Source organism: Pieris napi, chromosome 12, assembly GCF_905475465.1.
Source record: "Pieris napi chromosome 12, ilPieNapi1.2, whole genome shotgun sequence".
Taxonomy (NCBI): Eukaryota; Metazoa; Arthropoda; class Insecta; order Lepidoptera; family Pieridae; genus Pieris; species Pieris napi.
The window spans coordinates 11450723-11472868 of NC_062245.1; the positions used below are offsets into that span (position 1 = coordinate 11450723).

Sequence of the window (22146 nt, forward strand, 5' to 3'; positions counted from 1 at the left end):
TTTATTAATGTAGATAGATGACTTAATATAGAATTATGAACGTGGAAAACAAGAATATGCTTCTAAATTTACATCTACTGCCAGTTCTTAAATAAAGGGTGTAGAACGAACGAGAAGAACTGGCAATAAACTCTGACGGTAAGTATTTTAACGTTAGTTATCTTCTACTTAAACAAATGTTACAAAAGCTCCGACCATAGTGGTATAAGCCAGGTATATAGGGCAGAAATTCGTACGTCATAGTTATGGTAACAAATTTAAATGATTAAACGTGGTAGCAATGGTACCACTACGGTCGTTAATAGGTTTAAATAGCTATCTATTAAATCGCCAAGGTTTTTTTACAAAACGTCAGTAAGCACCTACCACGATTTCATCATCATTATCACATATTACAACTGTTAGTTATTGTAATTTAATAAAAAATAATAATAAACATATCGTTTCACCTCTATCTAAGTTGATAATTTTCTATGTCTACCTTATTTTCTGTCTAAAAAGAGGGTATTTACAATTTTTTATTATTTGATTCATACTAAACCAAATAACTATAGATTCTCTTGCAGGCTTTATTGGTAGGTGGTGGTAGTTTAATTTTAATTATGTAAGTTGTTGTGACGAAGAGGAATAGATAAATGTTTTAGTTAAAACTGGGTTAAAATAGTAATATGACCGATGTAGTTAACTAATGAGTTAACGGTTAGAATTGTTTGTAATGGGCAAGTGTTGCAGATGACATATTAAGAGGCCTATGATTCACGAAATTTCAAGTTTGCTAACTAAATATATATATTGTACAATAAGTGCGTTCCTATTATATATTATGATTTTAAACAAAATTAAGGATCTTGTATTCGCTATATATTTTGCAAATACCGATAAAAACTTCGAGTTATATCCGTATGAGCACCTCAGTATATAAATCCGATATCTGTATACGTGGAAAATGAACTTCAAAAGAGCGGAATGTTTTAATGAACAAACTCAAGTTACTTATGCTAACGAGATAGCATATTCATAGTTAAAAATATGACCGGTATCGTACATTTTAGACGTATTGTAAATGTGGATTTGTTCTACTATAATTTATATTTTTAAGATTTCCGTAAAAATCTTTGGGTGTAATTTTGGTTTAATTTTACGATTACATATGTTGATTGCACAATTTAACCAAAATATTCAATGACGACTTGCAAGCGACTGTAATACACTTAAACTATCCGTAGACTGAATATTTACAATCATTAGATAAAGCTAAGTTTGATTAATAAAAGTCATAGCAAGTAGGAATGGGATGCAAGGTCAACATTCATGAGTTTTAATATCATTATTACCTGAATTTTATAAGTAAATAATTAAATAGAGCAGGTTAAAAGCCGTCGAGTGCCTTCCCACGAGTCGTGACTTCGTAATTATGTAGCGAGATTTTAAAATCGCGCTTTAACTGACCTACATCCGTTTAATACCATTATTGTCTTGGTACCGCTATCGAGCATTGTTTTGTTCGTATCCTCTATTTGTAAAGAACTAAATTCGTAACAGAGCCGTTTGTGAATTCAACAATGGTGATGTGAAACACTAAACTAGACAAAAATGTTGCAGTTTGTAAATTTAATTGATTTTTATTGACAACAATGAATTGTGTAGGCCGGTTTTTTTAAAGGTTTATACGTGAGTTTAACTCGCACCAATTCAGTTCTTTTTAAATAACATTATAATGAAATCCCTATTAGTTAAGATTACCGAAATTCAGTTCTAGTTCAGAACACATTTGGGCTCATTAAAAATATTTTCAATATACATACGAATTCTACTAATATTATAAACGTGATAGTTTGTAACTATTGATGAATGTTTGTTACTCTTTCACGTAAAAACTACTGAATGGATTTTAATGAAACTTTACAATGATCTACCTTATACACCAGAATAACACATAGGCTACAATTTATAAAGATATTGTATGAATTGTCCAAAATATCAAGTAAGTAGGAAAAATTTAGCATCTGCAAGCTATTTTGGCGTGCGCTGCCAAAACTGCTAGAGTTACACATATGTAATGTATGATGGAAATGTTTATCTTAAATGGTCAATATCTTTAGTATTTTTTTCTAAGCTACGCTAATATAAGCTATTTTAAATAATATAATTTATTTACGCGAGTAACTCATAGTATAATTATAGATTAGCTTGTATGCAGCTTAATTACGAGCTTGTTATGAGTTGTAAATTTTACTAACATATATAATCTTATGCATCGCCCATAAACAGGGCCGAAAAGAAAAAATCATATTAATGCTTAATTGCTAATAAAGCACTTATGAGTGTAACGTTGACTGTTTGTAATACTCTCGGGTAAATTCAAACGATTTTCAGTCACATCGTAAATGCCTGTGTTAGCACAAATGTGGTATTGGCTCGTACATTGATAAAAGAGTTATATTTTGGTAAAGCTGTGTTGTAAGGGATTTCAAGCCGAGGGGAAATTAACTTTACATGTTGGTTACTGATTACATCAGCCAATTTGTAAGTTTCTCACAACACGCTTCAAGGTATTTAGAATAATAAAATTGTTTAGAGAAAAGATTGGTATGAGTGTTTGATAAAAATATTTTATTTATTAACACAGAATACAGAAATATAATTGACATATTAGATGAAAAAAAAAAACAAATGACGACCTTGTCGCTTTAGAGCGATCTCTTCCAGGCTACTATAACCTATAATATACTTGTAGTGACATCATTTCACTCATACAATAATATTGTACTTGTGTGTGGTTATAACCGTTTGGTTTGTTTGTAATGTGTTCATGTTCGCTAGTCTAGATTCAGCCAGTGTGATTCAATCGCTCGTAATAAATAAAATATATTTATTTACTGAATTTTTATTAAAGTAAGACAAAGGTAGGATATCACTAATATTGATTTCATCCGTCCTACAAAGTTCTTACATTGGTGACCCCGACGTGATAGAATATTTTTGTTGTACTTTTGATTCTCTTATTAGTTTTTACTAAACTCAGGATACTCTTAGCTTCCTTTACCTAGCTCTATTGAAATAAGGATTATCTTACAAAAAAATATGATCAAGTTGCTAATAAGTATAAATTGATTTTACAGTTGTAATACTATAATATATACTATATTAATAATACTGGTTCAACAATAAACCATCTTCTCTTCTTTTCTTTTCAAGAAACAAGTATACTATATGTTTCGTTTTTGTATGCGATTGTGTGTCAAAATGCAGTGAATAAATACATTTGAAAATAACAATTGTGGGATTGTCTGTTTTACAATTCCGCTTTCGGATTCCGTGAAATCTTCTCGTTTAATTGAAACATATGGGTTTAAACGCTTAATCCGTTTGCCTGCGTCATACCAATCCCTGGTTTGTACGTGTATTATTATTGTTGATATGTTTGTATGTGTATCGTTGATTTATGAAATGAAATCACGGTTTCTTTAATACGTAAATAAATAAATGGAAGAAAAAAAGTCATAGATATATGTAAAGAAATAATTATATTTCTTAAATTACATTATTCATTATCTATTTTGTTTTTATAAATGTTCATTTAGTTTTGTTTGTTAGTCTGTGGAAAAGACACTAGTTTTGTTTGTCTATGTATGTGTCATTTTTAACTTGAATATGAAGTGTTTGTTATGAGTACATTTGTAATAATTGATTATAAAAGAAATAGGGTAAAAGTGAAACTGAAATAGCAAACTCTAAATGTCATTCTTAAAATATATATTTTTGCAACACATTTGAGTTTAACTCCCTTATATATATGGGTAGTTCTTATATAAGAGGTTTTTCGTCTATGGAGGAGACGGCCCAGGAGAAAAGTTGGAGTTTATCCATTATACATATATATTATGATTTTTGGCTCGTTTGTGTATCTACTCACGTAAGGGCAAGTTACTTAAAACATATTTTGTCACTTTTTAGAGGGCCAGGGTAAATACATCAGGCAGGGTAGAGACATGAAGATCAGGGTAGATACGTATTTGACCATAGGGGGATAATTAGAAGCAATAAAACAAAGAATACAATTGAAATAATCAACTTTTGTCAAAGATTGTTCTTGAAATTTATAATCAGGCAACATTTTTTTATCATATTTGTTATTAATCAGACTAAATGCGCCGTTTTTAAGCGTTTCTTTGGTTGTCAACGGTTGTTGGATATTTTTTATTTGGTGCTTGCGATCTTTTGAAGTTATTATTTGTTCAATGTCAAAAGGAGTCTCGTTTTCGGACTCTGAATCAGGGACGTAAACATCTTCGACTCGGAGACGAGATTTTTTATTAGACGAGTATGTCATGACACCAAGCTTAGAATGATCGCAATGTATATCTTCATTGCAAAAGCAGCTTAAAGACTTCATTTTCAATGTTGTCGGATCTTCAATGTTCCATGACACCTGATGGACGCGCAAAGTACCAGCAAAAGTCTTTATGAGTGTTTTAGCACTAGCAAGCAAAGCGTCTTTGTCTAAAATATCTTTGTCATAACGAAAACATTAATGCCAGGACAGTTTTTCTGAATAGCATCTGACAAATCGCTCAGACATGCTATATCTTTGCCACTAGCTACCAATAGGTCGGCTGATCTTTTGCAAACAGCATCAACACCATCTGAAGCTCCCTTACCGTGTCCAGCTTCATGGTAATTCCAGGTAAAGTCTGTAAGAGCTGGGTAAACTTCTATTAAATGAGTGCGATATTGTGTCCATCGCTCCAAAAATGGAGGATCTCTACTTCTGGTGCGAAGCTGTTCAAAATTGGCTGTAAGTGTGCCCATATAGCTGGAGGCGTATGTAACAAAATCTGTGACATCGAACAATAGCATGTTGTCTTTACTTCACCTGATGCCTCTTCTTTCGTGTAAGTTACAACTGTGTACAGACTTATCTGTTGACGTGCACCTCCAAAATGGAATTTCTTCTGCGTATTTTGTTTAAAGTCACTAAGGTTCACGTGAATCACAGCTTCTCTTACTGTCAAATTTGTCTTATTAATTTTAAAAGCAGAATGTTGGTGGACTATATTCAGTTCATGGTGAAGAAAATACTCCAAGTTGTCTTCTAACTGTATAATCAAATCACGTAGATAATTATTTTTACAATGCAATCTCGCGATAGACACTGTTCGTTACACCTATTGCAACAAATTTGAAGAAGATTTTGATGGTTTGAATCAGATCCACATTGGCGTGTGCAACACACAGACATTGAATAGGTGGCACAATTACTATGATACATATCTCCCCTGGTCAGTAAGTATCTCCCCTGATAGTAATCTTACCAGGGGAAAGACGCCAGGGGAAAGACGTTTTCATAACATAATACATTATTTTGGTTTATCCAAGAAAGTTTTCAATGAATAATAAAGCAAGCTTTGACTATTACAGTATTACTAAATTAGGACAGGAATTGCAAATAAATAAAATGATTATTATAACTTTTATTACTTACCAGTGGAGAGACACAATGACCTTGCGAAACCGTTACATCGCACGGACGTGACACAAAAACTGGCAAATTGCGTCGATCTAACCGCTTCTGTGCTTAGTATTGCGAACTTCACGTTGTTAATTGTCAATGAGCGAGTTCGGTAATGTGTCCGTCTTATATTTTATATTGTAGCAGCGTGCGAATATTGCCAGGGTAGATACACAAAAAAAGCGGGACAACAATTAAGTTTTAAAAATTATTGAAAATAAGCAAATATTTTTCAATTTATCTTTAATAATATTAAAGTATATTTAATTACGTTTGTGGTAAACATAGTTTGTTTTAGCAAATAATACAAATATTGTATGTATTGTATGCTAGTTAAGCTGAAACCGGTAAGGGGACAGGCCAGGGTAGAGACTTTTTTAGACTATATAACGAGTTTTACAAAAATATGCTTTAATGAGACATTTAATTATAATGTTATTTAATAAAGGACATTTAAGAGAAGTGATTCATTGCACAAAATAGCAACATATAGATTAAAAAACCACTTTTAAATAGATTGCCACCATAGTTACCTCTTATAAGAGAATCACCCATATATACATAGATATCGTGTAAAATAAGATTAATTTGTTATAATTTCCTTGAATTAGGCGTCCATTGCATTGCGGAAGTCATATATTTCTATCACAGCATATTGCGCAAATTGCCCCCGAACTCAGGATGTATTTGGGCGTGACCTGTTACAGCAGAACATAAAATTATGATATTCGAACACTAGGTCTCAATTTAAGACTAATTGTTAAGGTTTGGAGATTTATTTCCCTGGTCTCAACGCATATAAACTAAAACTTATTTTAATGTATATAATTAAACCTTATAAAATAATTAGCTATACTGTAATTGTTAAGGAAACTATCGAGAGCTAAGCAAATTTGGGAACTCATTTATAGTTTGCTATTTCAGTTTCCTTAACAGTCAATACCACTTGAAACGGGGAAACTTGTTCGATTGAAATACGTGTCTTGCGTATAAATTCACAAAACATCCACACGACTATTATGTAATAACCGAATGTATTTCTTAGGGTTATTGTCGGATTTTTCTATTATTACCTGTATATATATAACTCAGGGTATCTACTATTTTTATTTATTCATCCTCAAAAGACTCAATTAGGTAACTGAAAACCGTAAAAAACATTTTACGTGATATGATGCTTACACTACGTTTATTACCTAAGAGTTTAAATGAAAGTGGAGAAGGAGTTACACATGTGTCAGATTTGAAGGCCTTTAAAAAAATCAATCAAAAATGCATCTTTGACTCAAGCTTCAGTCCCAAACTCCAAACAGTAGGAGTAGAATAGAAATTTCTGAGTGCAAAATTGTTTCTTCTTTTATATAATACCTATAGCTTACCTTAGGGAGCGTTCAAGTATTACGTCACGCAATTTTTGGAGATTATTGACACACCCCCCCATGTAAAGCGACGTAACGTTTTTCTGTACCCAAGTGTAGTAAAACGTTTCGAGACCACCTAGTGATTCTTTATACCTTAAGGTTACCATTATGTGGTGTAAAGTACTGGAAAGTCGAAAATAATATTTAAAATAACGTGTAATTCAATCCCCCCCCAAATTGGTTACGTAATACTTGAACGATCCCTTACATTATAAATATATAGACTTAATTTTATTCTCTCCGACACGGGACCTGATTTTATTTACATATTTTGTTTAGAAAACTCACGAGAACACTTCTCCAATAATATTTCTAATATTCATAGGCGAATGGGGTCTCGCAAGCCAACCCTACGCTTTTATTGCAGTAATTGACGTATTTTACAATTCTATTGCAGAAATGTTCCAGTTGCGATCTGAGGCTTCTTAATGTTTCAGGTAACTGCCAAGCAGTTACCTTTATATCGATTTGTTGCTCCAGGTCGCATATGGAGGCTTCCAATTACTGGACATTCTATAATGAGATTACTGTCTGACTTGTTTGGCAAACGTACTAGTCGGAACTGATTTCAGGTTAAATGTTTGCAGGTATTCAGCAAACGCCCAATGTCCCGTTAAGATCTGTATCATTTGTGTGGCAAGGTCTTTTGCAGCCGTTGACATAGCTTTTAAAGAATTTCGTTGTTTCTGCAGTATGTTATTATTTGTACTGTTTCTCCCACTCCGTTATGGTTTTCTGTCTAACTTTTTACTTGATGCCTTTTTCTGAGCTCATGACGGATTTCAACTACCTTATAATATTTTAAGATTTCGTCGTTTTCCGGTCGTTCGGTGTGATCAACATTGTTAAAATATAGTCATGTTTGTTTTGGATATTGCGGTAGCTCCTTAAATGATGACATCCGTTCGATCTCAATATCCTCTAATCCGCTTCTAGATAAACCCTTCTGGCTTCATACATAGCTTTCTCTCGTACTCTTAAATCCAGGGGCAGTGTTCCTGTGGTATCGACCTACATATTTTCTAGGTAGGTACTGGTTCCTAGAAAAGGTACTGCCTCACAGGATCAAAGCTATGGTGGTAACGCGCAAACTTAAGTTTGTTTCGTGCACCCCATTAGTGTACGAAGGCAAGAAAAGCCTAACATGTTATCTCTCTAACGGCTCACGGTTGTTTTGACGTGATAACGTCTTTAAAATCGTTTTAGTCGGGTGACATGTTCAGAAACTTGTGTCACACTAAAACCTCACGAGCGCGATCGCAGGTATAACGAGAGAGAGACGGACCGATCTCCCGTCTCATCTCGAGCGCTGCCAGTCATTCCGTGAATGTATGAAGAAAAATGTATATCATAGTCGAATAAGTAAACTTGTCATTTTACACCCGAAATTTATCATCAAAAGTGTGAATAAAACGATAGATGTAATTTAAAATTTGAAAAAATTGTTATCTTCATTAATTCCTTACTTCCCAAAAACTTATATCACCAATAAGACGTTATCACGTAAACATCTCGATCGTAAACCTACTTTACAAACAACCAATATTTTTTTTTGATTAGCTTATCTTTCTCCAAGATTTAAAATCTTTAATCTAGCAGTTCGAATCCACTTTGGACCCGCTATGTGTGGTGAACGACCATGTTCTCCGTCTGCCTCTCTTTCGTTTCTCATTCGTTTCTCATTCCATGGGTTCAATCTGTTACGATTCTGTTCCATTTTTAATTCTTCCCTCTCATCATGTGTCTCGTCTACCTCCACTTAAGTTGCCTATAAATAATAAAAAGTGGTTGAAAATAGTTAACGTAGTAGAGTACAATCTTTTTACTTGCGCACCAAGAAAAATATCAATGAAATGTGTCTGCACTAGAACGTTACAAATATTGAGTGAAATTCTGTTCGCAACAAAGTTAATTTCTTCTCAACGATATATTGGCAAGCGAGTTTGAGCTGATATTGTTCTAATAATAACTTAGTAATCATATTAGGGTGCTCATACTTCCTCTTAGTAATAAGTTTCAATTTATTACGGTAATAGAAAGGAAATGCTGTTATAATGTTGATATTTCTATGCATTAAATCGATTCAAAATTATTTTAATAAAATTGCCTGATTTGGTATTTTTGATCCGGACTTGAATTTGCTAACACCTGTTAAATTAATTTATTATTATTATTAATTAATTGTCGCTCGTATGTATTTACGAATGTGATGTGTGATAATATATTGAGCTTATACTTGAGCTTTTGTATAGGAGGTAACAAAACTTATTCCTATAGATTTAGTTCCCGAAAATGCACCGTACATAAGCGTTTATTTAACAGCTTAATATATTTAATACGAACATTAATTTAAAATATAAATGATGTTGACATCCTTCCAAAAAAACATAATTTTTGTTCTCAGAAATTTCATAGTTATTTTGACTATCCTCTATAATCCTTGAATTTTCTAATTGCATTGCTACAAGTTCATAAGATCTGTTATCAATTTCATTTGGGTGAAAAGTGGAACTGGAACGTTTACGTCATCTATCGGGCGAATTGAAGTGGTTGCGTCAGCAATTTTATCGTCATATAACGTATTTACATGATGGTATTAAATGCTTTGCGTTCGAGAGTCATCAACTATACATTGTTTTATAGGGTAAAGGTGTAGGCGGGTTTTCTATATCCCTGGTTATATATGACTGTTTGCCTTCAATGACTTGTCTTTTGCGTCGTTATAACGTAATTTTTTGTACGACTTTTTTTGACCATAGAATATTTTTATTTCTGTAGTGATGCTATTTTTTATCTATATGAGATCTTCCACTTGCATTATACATATAAAAATATATACATATTTTATATATTCCTAAATTTATTTTGTCTAGTTTGTTGACCTTGCAATTATTAAAAACCAAGTATCATGCTACAAATAGTACTAAATACAAATTTAACTCTTGTTATCATATTCTATATAACGCCGATAATCTTGCTACTGTGTAAAAGTTTAAACGTATTTAAATTATCCAAATACAACAATGCACATTTAATCTATATCTATATATAAAAATTAATTGCTGTTCGTTGGTCTCACGAAAACTAGAGAACGGCTGGACCGATTTGGCTAATTATGATCTTGAAATATTTTGGAAGATTAGGGAAGGTTTCAACGGTGGAAAACGTAAATAACAATTAAAGAAAAATACTGAAAACGTCAATTGAATTTTCCAATAAAAACTTAGTTGGGAAATTTGACGTCTTTTTAGATATAATAAATTGTCACTTGGTTGTCATTTTTTTGTAGATTCTTTCAGAAATATGTTTTTCATAGTATTAGTATGTAGTCTGCTGTATGAGGTCCGATCTCTTTGGTCTGTTTTAAAAGTTTTGACACATATATGGTGGTGAAACAAAGTGAATGGGGTCATCTAGTTGTAAATAAAAGTATTGTATTTTACTCGGTAGAAAACGACACACACACACACAGCGATTACACAGCACACACACTTACACACAGCGAGTGGTCATTGTAAGACTTGAGCCCAGTCATACGTTCACGAAGTTTACGCATGTGAACTCCATTTTGTATTCTGCTCGCAATTCGCTTATTAAATTTGTAACAGGGTGTAATATAAAATAGCCCTTATAGAATCCTGATTTCGTTCTTGTAGTTGATGAATTATTTACAAAGGTTCTCTCGTTAACATTAATTAAACTAGGGTGATTGTTTGCCTTTGAAATACGTGGCATTGGGGCATACTTGGTAACAGTAAGTAAGTACAGTATTTGTTAGAATGTTCTTAATAACTATTTGTTTGTCGTTGAACACGACTGCTTTAAAACAGAATTTAAGTTCAATAATTCAAATTACAATATTTACTTAGCTTCCATAAGGAAGGAAGGTTAATTTTTGTAATTCAAGTTGTAAACGTAAATAATTTAATTATTGCCATAATGACGATATATTTCAACGCATTTATTTAGAAATTCCTGGTGGAAAACCCTAAGTGGAATGGTTCCCAACTTTTAACAAGTATCCCGTCGTATACGTCTTTAAATATAATTGTTATATTTTCGTCAGTTTAAATTTAAAACCATATTTATTTATTAACACTTCGTTGCATTGCAATATAAAACTTGAACATAATTAAATGAAAAGGAGGGCGACTGGCGGCCTTATCGCTTTCGAGCGATCTCTTCCAGGCAACCACTGTGAAAAAAAATGTATTAAATTAGATAAGGTAGGCAAGAAGTCCAAAAATACATATTACCATAATAGTTATTAAGAAAAAAAACTAAACAGGAACATAAAACAAACTAAACTAATAAAGGATACATAAAAAATAAAGTGCACATGAATCAAGGTATATATATATAAATGCTCTTGTATCAATAATAAACAAAATTTAATTTCCATTTATCAATAATTATTATATTAATATTTTACTATAAATTTAACTACCATTTAGTAGTTATAAATGTAAATGTTATTTGGTAGTTATCCATTTACCTGGACATTAATAAAGCTGCTTATTATGGGAATATCCCGTGGTCTTATCGCGTAATGGTTTTATTATAATGCCTATGGCGCTGCCAACAACTTTGCCGTGACCTACATACGGACTTCTTGCTGGGTCTATGACAAAGCCTGCGCGTTATGCATAGTAACTGGGTAACTATGCCTCCATTCATGAAAAAAATGATAATAAAAAATCGGTTGTAAGAATTTTGCTAAAGGGCTGTCTATCGTTGCCGGACGGGATGGGTCGATATAGTTTGCTTGTAGAGAAAAGCTATGATTATGTTTAGAAGTTTATGTTAAATTTAGCCAAACAACTCTCATTAATATCACATATATCGAAAAGTATATAGTCTAGTTACTAAGGAAACTCCTGTGACACGGCTTTACCGATGTATATGATTTTTTCTGTATATTCCGTGGGTCTATATAATATTTATTTAGTTTTGTACAAAAATTTTGGTATCAAACTTATGCTAAAATAAAAGTCAACGTTTTTTTTATTTCATTTATGACTATGGCAAAATGTATTTAACATTCACTATATTTTTTAAATTAAATTCTGCTTGTAGCTGTTATGATTGATTTCTCATTCGTATTAGGGTGCCCTTTTTTCTTTTATTTTCCCCGTCATCAAAAGTTTATTAAAAGATTTCTGTGCAATATGGCCCAAAAATTCCATTACTTATAATAATATAAAAATTTGCATAATTTTTACCCTTCTATCACCAATTTTTTAATAGCGATATTAGGACTGCATTAATCTTTATATGGCAAAACAATGTTTGAGGTGACCTTGAATTAAAAAAAAAAAAAAAAAAAAAAACAATCATATTGCAGCTCTAAGATTGAAAAGTACGCACTAACAGTTCTTTGATCTTATCATGTAACAAATATAAAAATAAAATTAAACATATATAGTATATAAATAAATGAAAATAATAACCTGCAATTTAAATAAGCTGTATGGAGAAGGTATGCCTGATATGCATGAGTGATAGAATTTCGGTCCAAACAACTTCGCTTTTACATGAACTTTGAATGGTGATCCCTACATATCCGGATCATAGGATCTTTGTGGGGACGGAACTGCCCGTATAAATTGAATAATGGCTGCCCACCTCAACTAAGTGGATCCATTGCCGAGAGATATTAAAGTTAAAATCCCCTAGCGTGGGTAAAGTGAAAATTTTGTTTATTACCATATTCAGAGTGCGACACATTATGAGACGGTCTTTAGTTTCAGTTGAGTCGTTATGTAAAATGCTGATGATATTTTAAACTATGAAGTGCTGTTCATACTCCTTCAACGTGTCATCATTATCAAGCTATATCGGTCAAGATACGTACGAATGAGTATTTTCATGAACGATTTACGGCTCATTAGTTTTTGGGTAAACTTTTTGTGTTGAATAAAACAGAGCGCGACCTAAGCTATGAAGAGGTTATCTTGGTAAAAAATAAGTATAATACTCAGCAAGGTCGGAAATTGTGTTTTTATAGAAAAAAATATAAATTATGTATAACAAAAAAGAAACAATTATACCTACTAAAGATGTAGCTGATTGATGGAATACAACATCAAACATTTGCGAAACTTCGGAAGGAAAAACCAATAAAAATAGATTAAATACATTTAACTAAGAATACCTAATTCGAGTGTGTTGTGTGATGTGTAAGTATGTATGTGTACTTGAGGTGTGTGTATGCTAAGGGCTGTGCTAATGATGAAAGTTATTTGTTAGAAGCTTTTTCAGTTCCTCTTAATACTAGCGTCTATCAATCATGTAATATTTTTTTCAATAATTGGTATGGTTGGGAACTACCTATAAATAAACCCCACATCCTTAATAAATTTATATTGACTTATCGATTATCAGTTTTCGATCATAAGCCGCCAAATACTTATTACCTAGTACCTAATTATGACTTATAATCTTGTTAAAGCATTTGAGGCGCGATATACGATTAATAATGTGACCTAGATTATCTGGATTTAAAAGTTGTAAAGACCCGTAAGCCCTCAACAGCGGCAAATGGCAATATATTTCTGAGTCTGTTACAAAGAAGTTTTCATTATATACTTGAACAATTATTGTTACTCAGAGTATTGAATACAACATGTCCGTGTAATACGGCGTTACTATTACAGCTATGAGAGCTAGGATTTAAAACCGTGTTTAGTTATATATAAACGTAATATTCGTAGACTTTGATTTCCTACGTGTTATTATACACTTTTTATCCTTGTGTTCTATGTCTTGTAGTAATAACTGGTAGTAATTGCTACGGCTCGTAGATTTAAAACTGACGAGTTTGTTATCCATTTTGTTCTCAGAATAAATGACGACTTGTAACTATTCCGACCAATATATTATTATTAAACTGAGCATTCTGGTTCCTGAGATGTTTTCTTTCACTGTACTAGCGAGAGTTCAATAAGCACATAGAGATAAAGTCAATTGGTGCACGGGGGGTACCTATGATCAGAATTGAGACACACGCTAAAGCCACTTGGCTTTATAGAAGTAGATATTTGTTAGGAAAAATCCATTATTAAATCAACAATTTGAAAGCAGATAAAAATATATTCGTTAATCATTGTTATTGATTTTGGTTTATACTGATAAAAATGTTGCATTGTCTAGTAGTTTTAAGTGCTAGTTCAGATGAAGGTCTAAAAATGTAGCGTAGAGTGAATTCTATAGTAACAATACAGTTTTTTACTTTTATTGTTAAAGCGCTTGTTTCTATTCATTTATTTTGATATCTATTAAGAGAATACTTCCGCTGAACTCCTAAATACGCGGTATCTCGAATTATTTAGACTTTGTAACTCGAACAAAATGTTATTCCCTTACGAAGTATTGATACTAGGTATATGATATTTAAACTCTATAACTCGAATTTGACGAATTTTAATATAATGACGTCTTGGAATTACCCGAAATAAATAAATAAAAATCCAAAATGAACGTTCGGGTTCGGGGCTTCTAATGAATTGTTTTTGTCTTGTACACGTGCAATAAAAATATATACTTCATTACTTAAGTTGAATTGTTCTTTAAATTCGACTGTAAAAATAGTAAATCGAAATTTCAGCAGTTAAATCATATATTATATATTTATTCCTTGAAACATTCATCAACGACGGCGTGTGTCAGACATAGGAAACTGATTAGGGAGCGTTCAAGAAATACGTCACGCAATTTTTGGAGATTATTGACCCCCGCCCCCCATGTAACGGGCCGTAACGTTTTTCTGTACCCAATAGTAAAACGTTTCATGACCACTCAGTGACTCTTTCTACGTAAAAGTTACCATTATGTGGTATAAGGAACTGGAAAGTCGAAAATACTGCCTTACCTACTTGCTTATTAGATTGACAAATGATCACCATCATGAAACAGATACAGAAATCAAGGGCCCAGATTTTTTTATATAGTTTAAAATATTATTATGTTTTCCAGGCGCAAAGCGATGACGATGACGTTGGGCCAGATGATGTCAACGTCGCCGTCGAGGGCGGCTACATGGACGAATTCTTCAGTGAGGTATGTTAATTGCCGTTTTAGAAATCCCAAATTACACCAAATTCCAGCTTGAGTTGAATTATTTCTATTCATAATTGAATGAGTTGTATCCTTAGTATAATAGAATAACGGAAATTTTAATGTGACTTTCCAACTTAAATGTTGAATGTAAAGATTCTACTTTTTAGAACTTGATTTAAAAATAGCTTAGGATAATAGGAAATGTAATAGATAATGTCATGTATGTACTAGCAATAGGACTTAAAGTATTGTAAAAATAAAACATCAGTTTGGGATGACAAAAATGATAAATGTTCTTGATCAGTTATGGGTTTAGTTTAAATAGGTCAGTCAGTTTTTATATAAATAAACGTGTGTGTACTTATGTTCACGCGTTAGAAGTTATACTTCTTTGGCTTCACAAGATAAAAATCTTTTTAAAAATTTTATTCTACGTTTGTAGAAAAAACTACACTAAGAATAGAAAAAAGGTACCTATTTGTTACGTTGAAAGTTTTATTATAACGCATTATCGTTATAAACTTTATTTAAATACCACAAAAAAACTACAATGTTGACTATAGCTAACTTCAGGGTGTCAGCTTGTGACGGTGTGCGCGCGCATCGTAAAAAAATGTTCTCATCATTTTTCCCTAACGCGCTAATACATAGAAGTATAGCTTCAAAATTAAAATATTGCACATATACTTTTGTTATACCTATAGGGGGCAAACGAGACTACGGGACGCCAAAAAAAGGGCAGTCATCGAAGCCCATGCATACCCATAGTTGTACAAGACATAGTTTTTTTATTTATTAATTGACACTTAGTTACCTTAAACATACATATAAAAAAAAGGTTACGTAGGTACGTAAAAACGTACGTTGCCTAAAAAGGCAACGGGCGGCTTTATAACTAACATTAACAAAGCATATACGTAACAAAGACATGTAACAAAAGTCAAAACAATACTAAACTAAAATCTAAAAAATAATAACATTAAAAAAGTGAAAGCTAATCTTAGGGTTAGTGAGTCACAGTTAATATATAATAAGTAAGCTAATTACGAATATTAGGTAAGTCTAACTTCAGTAGGTACGTCAAAAATGGATTTTGACATTCGGAAGTCACAGTTTAACTTTTTCTGTTTCAGTACTACAACAATAACATTAATGTTTAAATGGGATCAAATATCAAATACAATATATGCTTTTCGACCTCTAATTTTTGGAACCTCGGTGTTCCTATTTATCGCCCCTAAAATTTAATAAAATATATATTTTTCAATACACGGAGTTAAATGGTCTTTAAACCTTCGAAATAGCAATCTCATCAGGCTCTCAGTGTGTTTGACTGCGGGTTGTTCGATTGGCAATATTGAAGATTACCTGCACTCGAGGGCTTCGTACCAAAATCCTTTGTAAATGAGAATCTTAATCGCTGATACTGGTCCTTTAGACATGCTTTTACCAGTACGCAGTTTTCTGCGAGATATATTCCTCTTTTTGATGATGTTGATTGACACGCGATACGCACATTTTTCCCTTGATCTTTTGCAAACAAAAAAAAAATACATCAGTGGCGCTACAATCTCTTTAGGTCTGGGCCGCAGATTTCTGAATCTGTTTTATAATAATTTTTCAATCTAATAGACAAGTACGTGATCAGCCTTTCGTTTGAGCAAATGTTAAATGCACACATAGAAAGAAAGTCCATTGGTGCACAGACGGGAATCGAACCTACGACCTCAGGGTTGAGCGTCGCACGCTGAAGCCACTAGGAAAACACTGCTCCCACCCGTAACAAAGCTTATCAAAATTTGCTTCACCGTAATGGGGGTAACAATCTGTAAAACAGTTACAGTAACGTCTCTGCAGTCATACAATCTACGGGACTTTCTCTCACGTCTCCTGTTTTTTCCATTTTGTGAGGAACTCTCGCGAGTGTAATTTCCGCCATTAAACGCAGAGCGTGCTCGGAATAAATTCGTATTTTTTAATTATCCTCTTTCTTGTGAATTGTTTCACTTTTATAGCATTATTAAAATAGAATCATATTTCATGTTGTTCGTTCATTCTTCTTCAATTCTACAATTCTTTGCGAGAATGTCGGCTCTCGATTTTTGTGATAATAGCTGAGTGTGTTTACTTGTGTAAATAAATAAATCTGTATTAAAAATTAAAGTTAGTTATGAGTTAAAAATAAATGTTGTAAATCTAACAAACAAATTAATTAATAAGAACAATTTAAAAACTTAAAGCTTAAATAACCTCAACAAAGGTTCGTGGAAATCAAACAAATTTAAATACATAAGTGCAACGTATAAACATTCCGTCTATATTGTAGTTTTTAATATTTAATTTGTGTGTCATCGATTGGAACGTATGAAGCTTCAATAGTCTGCTTACTGCGTTTTTGTATACACATACACTCACACTCATATATATATATAAGTAATGTTGAATGTTTGTACCATTTAATAACACTCTCTTATGTTATATAACTTATTTTGTCTGTATTACTTGTTGATAATATGGACGCTCTATTACTAACAAATATATTCAAATTAAAATATTATTGATAAGTGTTTTACATCACAAACGGTAAAAGTGAGACTGTGGATGTACTATTACTGCTAAGTTATGGTTATAGAATCTTTATTTCTTTTTACACAGAAACATTAACATATTATAATTAATTTGTTTACTCAAACTATTAACACAACACAGAAAATAAAATTAGATAAAATAATACAAAGAATCAAATACAACACAAATGAGAAACGGCTCTGCTCAGATCAAATTGTAACTGTAGCGTTTTTATAGGTTGTGTCGTAAACCTACACAAATAATTACTCATATCAACTATAAAAATAAACATAAAATATAACACGAAAATATATCCTTGATCGTGAACAATGCCGATTTTATCGCGGTCAAACATCGTGATAACGTTGAAGACTCGGCACGTGTATGGTTTTAGTTGTTATTTAATTAAGAGATCGATACTCATAGACTATATGATAAATTAGGATGAAATAATAGAGTTCAAAAACAATATACAGCGCGAACTATGACGCTTATCAAAATTCAACATGTTTTCGACGTTTTTACACACTTTGACCTAAATCTCGTTGGACCCTTAGAGTTTTGAGATTAATTAACTTCAGGCTTCGAATGAAGATAGAATAAAATAATTTATTTAATAAATTAATAATAATAGGGCCCGTTTTATTTCCAATCATGAAAAAAACAAATTATAATACACAGCTTAGATAATTTTACATTTTTATAAATGTTTTTAAGCTACCTTCAGTACCGTCGATCGGAACCCCTTCACGGGTAAAGACCTCCTCCAGCTTTTTCCAAATGTCTCTGTCGATGGCTCTCTTTCTCCATTCGTTTCCTGCTACCGCTTATATTTATTCTATCCACCTTTTTTTTATAAATTATGAGCTTTAAAATCAGCTGAGTTTGTATGCTACTAAGCATCAGTAGAGTAAGCTACTTATAATCCTACGTCAACCGTTAATATCAGCTTACCAAGAGACTTTTTTATAGGCACTACTTCGTATGGTAAAAATGGGAACCAACTTAGATCATGTAATGTCCCAGGCACTAAACTGATCACCCACTAGCCTAATGATTAGTAATTAATGCGTCACTGCTACGGGACTTCATACTGACTGATTGACTCTAAGGTATAGACTGTTATTAGTCTGTGGATTTATACAAATGCTTTAAAACTAACGGCTCAACTAACTCAATCAAGTCACGTCAATGACGTCTATATTTGTAAATTTCCTTCTTGCCTTATCTTATCTACGTTACGGCAAAGAGCTTATCTTAGATAACCATAAAGTGTTTGTTTTTCTTTACTTTCACTTTTCACAGTGTAGACATATTTTTTCGTTAGTTTTACTGATAATTTGTAGAAATAATTCGTTTGAATTGTTAGTTCGTGATGATTATATCGCATAATTCATTTCTATCGTAGCACTTGATTGGATATTTTGATTAGCGGATCTAAGTGTTGGTTTAGCTGCGTAAGGAGTTTTGAAAATACATAACATCCCTTTACTCCTATTCGGGGATATTCTAATCCAAAGAGAGGGTCGAGGTAATGCGGAGAGGAAATTGAATCTCCTGTGTCATGTAGCCCCAGTTTGAGGAGCCTAATGCTATTTGGCAAAGGCAATATCACGTAGAAATTATCGATTGTAGAGTGAAAAGTGATCTTTGATGTTAAATATTAAGCATTTCTTCAAATGATTTCGATCACCTACTAAGTATATCTGTGCCAGCGTTCCTAGATCTTCCATAACAAAAAATAGAATGAAACAATACAAATGCGCGTGTATGCAAAATACCATAACTACAGTTTGTTAGTCAGTAAATTTCCTGCTACAGCAGAAGATTATAGATATAATAATAATAGAAGTGCCTCCTATTATATAAAAAAAACAGGTCTAGACCAGAGGATTCAGTCTCGACCTGTCCTAATATAAAATCTAATAAGTTATAAACATACATACATACATAGATATTACGTTTCCGCTTCGACTCATACATACTTCGCGCTAGACTCATCCGCAACGCTTTGCAGGTTGTTACATACTTAAAGTGCTCAAAAATCTGACCTATACTAACATTGTACTATATACATTTTATACAAATAAATTTCACCTTTTTCCTAGGGTTGTCCGGAAAGGGCCTCATAGCCTAGCGGTCTTATTAAGTGTCCGCTAGGTGAGGGGTATCGGGTTCGATTCCCGGTTCGAGTGCAAGTTTTAAGTAACTTTAAATTTATTCTCGGCCTTTGGGATGGTTGTGCGGTACCGGGCGAGTGCTTTAACCTTACACGGACGACACGGTCGAATTTCTAAGGCAAGCAGTGAGTATGCTTCTTTAGAAAATAGACTGTGAGGTTCATTCTAGGCTGAGGATGGAAATTACAAGTGGTTATTCAACATTCTTTTTATTGTTGGTAGAATGCTTACGCGACCCCAAGATACGGCTTTTGGAGCGAGTCCCAAACTCTGTGCAGAAATGCTTTCTCCTCAATAAAAAATAGGGTTGTCCGGAAAATTATTATCTATTTTATAAATGCATCAACATTCTATACAACTAAAACCATGACACCATTATTCTTTGACTGTGAATTCAATCTGTTTGCTATTCATCATGGTACCGCAATTCATTTGCATGTTATGTATGCCAGAATACGACTTACATAACTATACATAATACTCTCCACATAAATCTGTCTGGAAAGTTAGACCTACGTAATGTTTTAAACTTATATCATTATAACTTTATTCTTGACAATTAACCTATTTTGTTTATGAATAAACCACGTTTTCCACCAATTAAATTTATTTAAGGAAAGCTTTTTAGCTTTTTGTAAGGTTTATCGTGTTTACTTAACTCTAAGGGTGATATTCAGAGTCGAGGATTAGTCCTTAGTGTGACTCCAGTATCTTAAAAACCATTTGTCATACGGGATCTTGCTGAATCTTTTTACACAAAACTCGACTTACGTATCCGCATTTCACAAATCACTTGAGATTGCGGCCTTTTGCTTAGCACGCCTGTCTAGGTGCTTCCTTAATCAACGTCTCTGTGAACGACTACAGATCTGAAATCTTAAATTTTTTGTATAATTTGTGTATTAGGTTTAAACAATTGACTTATACTAGAAATACTTAAGAATTTGGTTGTGACTGACCTATATTCTAAAATAAGTTATATTAAGACTGTGTCCTTGTAAATTATACAATATAAAGGAATAAATGGGATTCAGTCTACTGTAATACTTCTTAACTCACATTAGCCTAATTTTTGGAAAGTCGACCGCAAAGACGTAACATACGCTGTTGGCGACAGGGTGGCGACGGACGCCCATCGAGACGAACGACCTGTGACGTCATTCACTTATTGACCTTTGAGCCTTTTTCATTTGTTCTGAATGTATGCATATCAGTATTCAATAGTCTTAGTAATGTAGGAGGCTTCGAAAAATAATCTACATAAAGCCATCTTAAGGGAAGACAGAAGAAATGTATCAAAATACATACAGTTAATAATAAAAAAGTGCGTACAAAGTACACATGTCAGAAGTAAAACTTCTTTGGCAAACAAATTTTTAATTTTGTTCATATTTATACAAATCTAAAACTTTAGATTTCCGAGACTTAGAGGGAGGGAAAAGGGAAGATATGTTTAGGAATTTAAAGAATTTAGTTGTTATTAAAATAATAAAAGTGTCGAAAATTAATAGAAATTATAAATTAATTTTTTTAATTTATTTCTTCGATAATAAAAACACGTGGCATTTCAATTTACAATTCGTTCTTAGAAATTTCAATAAATTATTTTGCATAAAATACTAATATTTCATAAATTCCCTTTACGAAATTTTAATTTTAAAAATTGAATTTCTATAACGTCTCTAACCTTTACAATTTATCTTAATCGGTCTCAATCGCTCTCTCCCTTTTCTTCAACAAAAACGCTGCACATCTTCGTGACGTTCCGTAAAAATTTTACCCTCATGCGCCTTAAGGAGTTTCACTTCAAAATACAATAAATAAAAGTAGCTTTTATATCCATTCCTTCTCAGATCTTATTCACTTATTTTAAATAAAGAGAAACTTATTTCCTGTAGGATTATTGTGTTTCCGTCAAGTCTTAAAACCCCTGGCATTTTGAATAAAATAAAACGTGTTGTCTGGGATATTTCAGTCTCGACGTTATGTCCTTTGCTTCTTTTTTATTTATTGTAATTAAACCTGACCTATTTAGTTAACGTATATGTGATGTTTGTAATATAAAGAATTGCTTACTTATAACAGTTGAGTGGCACGCTTACTAAATGAGAAAATAGTCTAGGAAAAACAGCTAATATAGTTAGTACTTTCTCATAATCATCTCACTTTTTTTAATAATTTGTCTGAAAAAAGATTGTCTATCGGAGTCAAAACCTTGGGGCTACGTATTTTTTTGAAATAGGTACGTTTTAATACATACGATTCAGATTGGAAGATATATTTGTGACCAGGCCGTTCTACTGCGTTATTTATTTCTTTAACAAATACTATGTCTTCTTATTATTTAAGTGCATCCCCTGCTATGCTATAAATGTTTGGAATTAGGACACACGGGCGTCTTTCTCAT

General features: G+C 32.5%; 1 protein-coding gene across 8 annotated transcripts in view; it reads left to right on the forward strand.

Annotated features, from left to right (window-relative positions):
• The window catches only part of LOC125054291 (syntaxin-1A), a 64186-nt gene that overhangs the window by 12733 nt on the left and 29307 nt on the right, over positions 1–22146 (forward strand). For all 8 annotated transcript variants that reach the window (XM_047656064.1, XM_047656068.1, XM_047656066.1 and 5 more), the window contains exon 2: positions 14908–14991. In XM_047656064.1, the coding sequence (XP_047512020.1) occupies positions 14908–14991 (84 nt within the window). The remainder of the gene's footprint in view (positions 1–14907; positions 14992–22146) is intronic.